This window comes from Gastrolobium bilobum, unplaced genomic scaffold, assembly GCF_033153095.1.
Source record: "Gastrolobium bilobum isolate Gb01-03AN ecotype WA unplaced genomic scaffold, APGP_CSIRO_Gbil_v1 utg3711, whole genome shotgun sequence".
NCBI lineage: Eukaryota > Viridiplantae > Streptophyta > Magnoliopsida > Fabales > Fabaceae > Gastrolobium > Gastrolobium bilobum.
The window spans coordinates 453,542-463,317 of NW_026899314.1; the positions used below are offsets into that span (position 1 = coordinate 453,542).

Sequence of the window (9,776 nt, forward strand, 5' to 3'; positions counted from 1 at the left end):
GCAAAGACTCAAAAAAGGTTTAAAGGTTACGTTGCGTTGCATTTTGATTTCCAACTATTAGATTCGTTAGATTACGATTACGATTTTATTGAGTTTAATATGAACATTTGAGATATATTATGTTTATTTATAAAATTGATGGACATTATAAGTTTAGCGTTATTTTTTCTTAAATTATTGAATAATAAATATAATATATACTACATAAATTAAAAATATTATATAATATCAAAACGTATCCTAACGTGTGAAATTTAATATTTTTTAAAATTAATGTGTTGAAGTATTGTGTTGTGTCGTATGCCGTGTCGGTGTCAGTGCAAGATACTCAGCTTTACTGTAATAAACACCAGGTGGTGACGTGTATAGTGTTTGATGAAACTGTAACAGATGATTAATTATGGATAAGCACCCTATAAATAAAGGGAACCGAAAAAAAAAACAAAAAACAATGTCATTTGTCTATTTGAAAAACAATGTGAGAAACATTGTGTGAAAAACAATGTCCTTAAATACGTGAAAAGTACATTGAATGCTATCTATTTGTCTTTAGTAAGCATTATTGCCTTGTTTTAATGAAGTTGGTTATTTGGTTGTTAAGCAGCAGAAGGGGTACTGGATTATTTACATTTTGTTCGAAAGCTTTTTTATTATTAATAAATTTATAATCAAATCATTTCAAATGTTAATCACATTTGATAATATATAATTAATGTGATAATTTGTCAAATTACTAATTAATTAATAAGTTTGAGCTAATAAATTATAATCATTGATTAGTAGAAATCAACAGTTAGGATCTGGTATGAAACTAAAATGTTTGACACCATATTACAAAAAAAAATAAAAATAAAAATAAAAATGTTTGACACCGATGTCAAAAGATTTTACCATATAAGGATAGGATTCTTTGATACCAGTGTCAAACTTTTTAGTTTGATATCAAATCTTAACCGTTAATTTTTGTTAATCAATGATTATAATTTATTGAGAATTACTAATTAATTAATAAGTTTAAGCTAATAAATTATAATCGTTGATTGGTGGAAATCAACGGTTCGAAATCTGGTGTCAAACTTAGATCCCAACCATTGATTAAAAGTTTGACACTTAAGGGTGTTCATCAACCGATCCAAACTGATTCATATCGCGGTGACCGAAACCCCCCAAATAAACCGAAAATCGAAAAATCAAGAACCGAAAAAATCGCAAATTTTAATTGGATTGGATCGATTTTCGGATGGGTTGATGAAAACCGATCCAATATATTAATTTTCCTCTACCTACTTGGATCTTTACCCAATCATAACCCAAAAATTTCTAAACTCAAGACTTATTAACCCATCAACTAAATCCAAGAAAAAACCTAGTCACATATCATCAACAAAATTTTATTTGTGTAAAGCTTTATATCTCAGTACCAAAAAAGGAAATTATATTATCGTTTAAGATAATAGTATACAAAAGATGTTATTTGCACAATAACCATGAAACAAATTTTAGGATTTTCAAAAAATCGAAAATCGAACCAATCCAAACCGAAAAAATTAGATTGGATTAGATCGGATTTAAAAAAAATCCAAACCAAATGGATGATTACATGATCAAACCGAAGGGATTGGATCAGATGATTTTTGCTTACAAAACCAATCCAATCCAGACCGCGAACACCCCTATTAACACCAGATCCCAAATGTTGATTTTCGACAATCAACAGTTATAATTTATTGAAAATTACTAATTAATTAATAAATTTAATCTAATAAATTATAACCATTGTATTAACAAAAATTAACAATTAGAATTTGATATTACATGATCTTGTCTATATATATATATATATATATATATATATATATATGGGCAGAATATTCTTACACCGATGTAAGAGTTAGAAGTGTTACATTCAATCTTGACTATTGATCCACTTATATCCAATGGCTCACGTTACTAAAAAATTAGAGCCCTTAGATATAAGTGAAAACAATGGATAAGATTGAGAATGTAACTTACACTGGTATAAAATGATCTTGACTTTTATATATATATATATATATATATTGTGTGAAAAACAATGTCGTTAAATACGTGAAAAGTACATTGAATGCTATCTATTTGTCTTTAGTAGCATTATTGCCTTGTTTTAATGATGTTGGTTATTTGGTGGTTAAGCAGCAGACGGGGTACTGAATTACTTACATTTTGTCGAAAGCTTTTTTATTAATAATAAATTTATAATCAAATCTAGTCTTAGATAATAAAGCATTTCCAAATGTTAATCACATTTGATAATTATATTATTATTATTTTTGAAAGGGAAAAATATTTTTGTAATTAATGCAGATAAGTTATCTGCATTATTTCCAAAATGACGTCGTTTTGGTATTAAAATTTTAAAAAATTATAAATATAAAGATTATTATAACCTGAAATAAATTAAAATTACAAAAATACCATGATTTCCGCTCTAAAACGACATCGTATTAAATTTATTGCAGATAATTTATCTGAACTTCACAAGCTAATCTTTTTTAAAACATAAGATATCTTTAAAGTACTACTCTCTGAGCACAAAAATCATTTAAAAAAAAAAAAAAAGTAAACTTGGATTTTCATTTCAAGGGAGGTAGACGTCGCTCTTTTTTTTTTTCGGAAAGCGACGTCGCTCTTTATTTCAACTAACTTTTGCAAGAAATTTAATGTTTTAATAATTAAAGAAAATTACCTTTCCACCGCGCATTGGCTGCGTACAACTACAATGAATACAATATGCCGGCATAGCATATACAGTGCAGAAGTTTGGATTAATTAATATCAATGATAACCTTGTTGAAGAGATTGGATATTTATAAAATTTCAATATTTATCTATCTTTATATGTATTATATAGGTCGAATTCAATTATCATTAATAAATAGAGAAATAAATGTAGTTTTTTTATATAATTTCCATTATAATATGAAATCAATTTTTCCCCACTTTATGAGATTATTTTTTGTGAACTGGGACCACCATTTTTTATGTGGTCCCTTAGTATAAATAGAGGGTAAAATTGAAAAAGAAAGAAAATAACAGAGATAAAAAGAGAGAAAAAAAATTAATGATGTGAGAGAAAGCACAAAAAAATTCAATAATCCTGGACCATATTAAATATTTCTCAGTTGACACCTCTAGCACATCATTCTTATAAAGGAACACTTTCACATTTTTTTAAGCCAAAATAAAATGACTAAAGTTATGTAAAATTTTAATAGGACATGATCCACTTCCTTATTGAATGTCTCGTATAAGTTTACATTTGAAGACGTGGGAATAAAATTTGGGTTAATATTATTATTTTATGGAAAAATGTTTATTTTTTAAATGACATAATGTTATTTCATTTTTACAAAGAAGTGAGACCCACATTTTTATATTTTTTTGTCTATTCTCTCTTCCTTTAACTATCTTTTTTTATCGCTTAAAATAATATAACTTTACATCTTCTAAAATGACAGACACTCCTTTCTCATCTTATATTTTAAAAGCAACTTTCGAATTAACAAATTTTCTTTTTGTATTTAATAAAAAAATAAAAAATGTTAATCACCGAAATTTATAAAGAAATAAGGGGACAATTGTGGAATTAGAGGATATGGTCTTTGACTAGGGACATCATGATTCCATTCCTTAACCTCATCATACATTCTTCTCTCTTTCTTTCTTTTATTTTCAGTTTCTGCTTCAATGCAACTTCATTATGTTCGGTGACACAGCATCGCTCTGAACATAGCAACCGCTACCCCTCTCTCTCTTCAAAGACTGTTTTCAAAACAGAAACATTTTCCACTTTGCAAAATAGCTCACACTTCTATTGCCTGATATCGCAATGCAGGTCATTTTTTACAGCATTCGAACTACACTTCAAGCTGTTATTTCTTCTTCTTCCAATTCAAAATCCCATCTTTTCTATTTTTTCTTCTTGTAATTGGAGCCTTATTTGGTTTTCTCTTTCTGGGTCTTTTTTTTTTTGGCCTTGATTATTTCAGACGAGGACGGTTCATGTGCAGCAAGTTTCAAATCTAGCTGGTGAGAGAGAGATTCACGAGTTCTTCTCGTTTACTGGAGAAATCGAGCACATTGAGATCCTGAGGTGGGTAATTTATTTCTATACCAATTTTTTTTTTCCTACCCCTTTTTGTTCCTTGAATCCGATTTTTGCTAGTTCCAATCTTCACACCTCTGATTGAATGATGTTCATAAAGAAAAAGGGGCGTTAGAAAAGACAAACAAGAAATCAGGGGTTGCTCTTAAATTTGTTTTTAATGATATAAAATTGCATTTATTAAATCAAAATAAGACAATGTATAATTTTTTTTTAATTTTTTTTTCCTTGGGGGCGAGGGGGTTAAATAGGCAGTGTGTAAGATAAACTTTTAGTGTAAATTGCACTGCATTAATCTACTTACCTTTTTATCTTATTTTAGCTAAGCAAACTAATTGAAGATAAACTCAATAGTTTTCTGTTTTATGATTTGAATTCTTCTTATGTATTGAAACAATCTGTGTGTTGGATTCAGCTCTTCAACTTGCACCTTTTTATACTTTTTTTATTTCATGCTTGCTGTGAGAAGTCAAATCCATGTTATGGTTGCATATTTTGTGTTTGTTTGTTGCAGTGAATATGGGAAATCAAAGACTGCATTTGTGACATTTAAAGATCCCAAAGCGCTTGAAATTGCATTATTGTTATCGGTAATGTCTCTTTTCTTAGTATAATTTTGTTAGTGGAGTGGAGTTGTTGTAAATTATGAAGTTCGATTTGTAATCATAATGACTACGTCTAGAGAAAGGGAATAAATTTTCACTTGGTGTATAATTTATGTGTGACCGATGTTGAAACTGGTCCATTCAGTTTTGAGAAGGATGATTAGACACTAAAGTGAATGCTTTTAAATTTTTTGAACTTCTCAAATTGGATTTAAGTTGGTTAATTTTGAAAATTAGAAAGTGGTGTTTGTTTGCGACAAGTGATAGTTAGTGACTTAGTGTTTGCCGCATAATTTAGTTTTCTGCATCTGTTTTTTGTTCAATGCCGATGGTTGCTTGTTTTGGAATTGGACTTGGACATGCTGAGAAGCATAGGCAGAAAGTGTTAAGAATGCTATGGTTTTTGAATGGTGCACATTGTGGACTGGAATAACTTTTGTTATTAAATAAGTTAATGGTAAGTATTAGGTACCGGGATGTATTGTAGGATCGCACATCTTAGTATAGGTGGTTAAGAAAACATCGCTTATCTGGTAATATGGGGTAGCTAGGTTTCTGAAGCAGATTTCTTTCACTTAATGCAGCTGACCTCAAGAAAAAGGAAAGTGACTCCTAGTGAATGATGTGTACCAGATTCAGGTGCAAGTCAGATACACTTGAACTCTAGAAGGAAACTATGAGATTGAAATCCTCACAAATCAAGATGCCATCTTATAGCTTCAATTAAGTAGATTGCAAGTATAGAGAAGTTCTCTTGTGTTTTTAGTATATTAGGCTTGTGCTAGCATTTTAATTTGAAAGGACAGATTTCTTGCAATTAGAATTACAAAGCCTAACTTTTTCACATTAGAAGGCTGTATTTCCTTAAAGTGTCTATTTCGATATCTTTATTAATATTGAGTAAATTCCTTTCCCTATCTGGCTGATTGTCTTTTGACATGATCACATTTTGGTATTGATATTGTTGGGAACTTATCCATTTCTATAAGCTTTTGCATTTGTGGCTTGTAAGAGTGAAACTTTTGTTGTCTTTTTATCAGGGAGCAACAATAGTAGACCAGATTGTGATTATAACTCCAGCTGAGAACTATGTACCAAATCCTGAGATGCAGGTAAGTACACGAAGAACTCAAATGTCATTTATGCACATATTGATGTGAAATTTGGAACTTATCAAAGGCAACTGATGCAGGAAGTAAGGGTGGTAGAAAATGCTATAAATGGTGCTCCTTCTGAAAACATCTCCTTGAATATTGAGGTAAAAATCAAAATCCAGTGTACCAAAAAAAAAATCCAGATTTTTAAGATTTTACATGATCTTGTTTATTGATGAGCTATTCTCCATGGGCATTTGGATTGACTAAAGGGTGTTTAAATTATTTTTATTATACCGAGGGATTCATGGGTACATTTGAGTGTATTTTAAATATACCAGATTAATTTGACATTGCAATTCAGACAACTGTTTGAGAAGAAAAGCCCAATCATGATTTTTTATTTTTTTATTTGAGTCAAGTTATGCAAGTAACAATCTAACTATTTTTAGGGCTTCTCGCGTTATGTCTATCTTGCATCACTTGGTTATAATGCTTCAGCAACACACATTTTGTTTATTTTATAAATAGTCTAATAGTCAACAATTACTAGAGTGGTTCACATTTTATTTTTCTGATTGATTTTATGGTTTGCCATACATCATCTCTTTCAGGAGGAGAAAGCCAGCCCCCCCAATGGAAGAATATACCTTAGTAGAGCACAAGATGTAGTTACAAGTGTGCTGGCTAAAGGTTCAGCAATAAGGCAAGATGCAATGAGCAAAGCTAAAGCATTTGATGAAAAGCATCAGTTGACTGCTAATGCATCTGCAAGGGTCATTTCTTTTGACAAGAGAGTTGGACTGACAGAGAAATTGACAGTTGGGATTTCTGTAGTGAATGAGAAAGTAAAATCTGTGGATCAGAGGCTTCATGTTTCAGATAAAACAATGGCAGCAATTATTGCAGCTGAGAGGAAGTTGAATGATACTGGATCAGCTGTCAAAACAAGCAGGTTTGGATGATTATGATACATGATCTCCATTGCAGCTTCAGTACTTGTATTTCTATGAGAAATCATTATGATTTTGTAGCTGGAGAGAAATTTAGATGAAATGAAATATGCATGATCCTTCTGGCCTAATGCCTAATTTGAACCTAGGTTGCATATTATTTGGATGTTGATGATAAAACTTTTCCTTTTGTTCTCTGCAGATATGTGACTGCTGGAACAGCATGGTTTAATGGTGCTTTTAGCAAGGTGGCAAAAGCTGGACATGTTGCTAGTACTAAAACTAGAGAAAAGTTTCATTTGGCTGTTTCAAACTTGACAGCAAAGGTTGGATACTCTCTTGCAATTTCAGTTTAAAGATAAATGAAATTTTAAACCTTAATTTGTTTGTTAAGTAGAATGCATATTGAGTGGAAAAGCTAGTTTGAGCTCCTACTTTAAATCTTCAACTAAATTGTCAACTCTGATTGATTGAATCCTGTGTGATAACATTGTTTCATTCATGGATGCAGGAACCATCAGTGGCTGCTGCATAGGCCAGAATTTTGGTAATCATAGTAACTTCATCAGGTCTCTATGAAGATCACTTTCAGAGCATGTTGTGTGTTAAACAAACAATTTGGTCTTTCAGAGCAACATTGGCAAGTATGGTGATTCAATTCAATCCAATTTTTTTGTATTCTTTTGTCACTCTGGCGTTTTAGCTGTTGCTTCTATGCAATTTAGCATTGGTAATTTTGGCTTTTTCTTTCTTTTTTGTGAAAAGGAGAGTATAGGTGTGATGCAACTGTATTTCTTTTTTCAAAGTTCAAAAAACTTAGCTAGCGTGCATGCAAGACTTTCTTCTTGTTCTGTTATTGTCATCAACGTTTCAAAGATTTATGTGGGAAATTATATTGTAGACTACAGAATTTTATTTCTATGCATGTAATCATGGATGAAAAAATTAACGAGGTCAGTCAACCATACACTTTTTGATTATGCTGTAAATATAATCATTAAGATCCTATCATGCGAAATAATGGAAATTATTAGACTCCACTTTTGACCAATATGATGATGGCTGTCGGGTAATCAAAGTGGACTTGAATACATAGACAAAAACTTTGAAAAAAATATAGTTTTAAATTACTAGATTTTTATTTTTGAATTTGTATAATCATCAATTTTTGCTTCACGTGTTAGATATGTCCTTTTTATTTATTTATTCAAAGGTCTTTCTCTGTCATTATCTCTAATGAAATATTTCTTTATATTGAATTTGAATGCTCTAAAGTGATTGAATTCAGGAGGGGAAAAAAAAAAAAACATGGGAACAGTTTTGTCAATATCAACGTTTTCATCTCAAATTAGTTTGGTAGAGTCGTCAACTTGACGGTTGATGAATTCAAATAAAAAAAAAGCACGAAAAATAAAAAAATATTAAAAGATAAACTTTTTAAAAAAAAAAAAGGAAAAAATTTTAAAAATAAGAGGAAAAAAAAGAAAGAAATTAAGGAGGAAAAAAAAACTAAAAAGGTAAGTGAAGAAATAAAGGGAGATATAAAAAAAAATGACCATATGAAGAAAATTTTTCAATTAGTCTTAAGATATTTTATCACATTTCATTATGTTTTGGTTTTGATCAGTCCAATTCTAATTAGGCTGGGTTAGATGTAACTCCAGTTACTTCAGAAATGGTAAGATCTTTGGTGCAAAAGAGGGGGGATACTCTCGAAATTCACAAAGAAAAAAGGAAGTGAGTTAGACAAAATGAGAATAAATTTGGACAAAAAAAAGAAGTAACTTGGACGAAAAGAAACAAAGTGACTTAGACAAATCACACATAGTTGAGATTAGAGAATGTTGATGAGGAGAAGAAGAGAAATTGTATTGTTGCTGAGAAACTTGAATACCTTATGGGATAGGATAGAATGTTGGCGAGATATACGCGAGATTTCTTTGACCTACTAGATCGTTATTGAGCGACTAGGGGTCTGGGGTACCTGCAATGACACTCTGACGCTCAAGTCAGTTTAACACTAAGGAGATTTAAGTATTCCAAGAGAGATACATACTTAGGCCAACGACCTCTGTATTTATAGTTATCGAGCGTCTTGTTTGTCACATCCTTTCATTAGGCAACATTCATGTTGATTGGTGGAGAAGTGTGGTCTCTCTCAGGCTATTCCTTAAGAGGCATGCCTCAAATTCATAGGTATGGTGGCAAGCTGGAACTGCCACCCATTCACTGGCCCTTAGACATGGCCAACATGTCTGAGTTGTTGACTTCCATAATGATGACTTCTTGTAAACTAAGCATTGCTGACTTGGTGGCCTAGCATATGCTAGATATGTGTTTCTTCGATATAGGCTGCCTTAGAGGCTATGTCGCCCTAGTGTAATTAAGCTGCTGATGGTGGCTTGGGCCTTATTTTTGTTAGGTCTTACCCTTCCCTACATTGGGTCCAGAGCACTTTTCCTCAAATAATTTTCAGCCAATCCCTTTTGCTGTTTGTGTCAAACTTATGGAAAAAACATAAATAATTATAAAGAAGAAATACATTTTTTTTAAAAAAATTACTTAATTATATACACATCAATATATGAGCCCCTGCCTTGCACAACAGGTGACAACATTAAGAGCCCTGTAAAATAACAAAAAACGAGAGGAACATTAAAATAAATATGTATAATGAATTGATTCGGGAGAGTACAATATATAAAAAATCATTAATAAGCTTAGCCTAGGCCTAACCTAAATCCTAATGAAATAAGGAAATAGATCTTTACAAATAATAAAGATATCCTAAAGATATTCTTTTCAACACTCCCCTTCAAGCTGGAGCATATAGATCATAAGCAACAAGCTTGAATAAGAAGGACTAAGAAACATAACATCAAAATAAACGAGTGGGGGTTGTAACAACTCTACAACTCACCCTAAAGAAAAATAACAAACATAATAAACTAAAATAAAATATTATCTATATCTCGAATGC

At 31.0% G+C, this 9,776-nt stretch overlaps 1 protein-coding gene across 1 annotated transcript; it reads left to right on the forward strand.

The window, feature by feature from the left end:
• The first annotated feature begins 3,689 nt into the window (after positions 1-3,689).
• Positions 3,690-7,691, forward strand: LOC133289433 (binding partner of ACD11 1-like). The gene is made up of 8 exons (XM_061487363.1): positions 3,690-3,874; positions 4,029-4,132; positions 4,659-4,734; positions 5,790-5,861; positions 5,942-6,007; positions 6,458-6,798; positions 6,999-7,122; positions 7,308-7,691. Exons 1-8 carry the CDS (start codon positions 3,869-3,871, stop codon positions 7,329-7,331), a joined length of 813 nt encoding a protein of 270 aa, XP_061343347.1. The 5' UTR covers positions 3,690-3,868; the 3' UTR covers positions 7,332-7,691.
• The last annotated feature ends 2,085 nt before the right edge of the window (positions 7,692-9,776 follow it).

Coding starts and splice junctions, on each gene's coding strand:
- LOC133289433 (XM_061487363.1), top strand. Junction 4,133..4,658: donor GAGCACATTGAGATCCTGAG/GTGGGTAATTTA, acceptor TGTTTGTTGCAG/TGAATATGGGAAATCAAAGA. Junction 6,008..6,457: donor ACATCTCCTTGAATATTGAG/GTAAAAATCAAA, acceptor CATCTCTTTCAG/GAGGAGAAAGCCAGCCCCCC.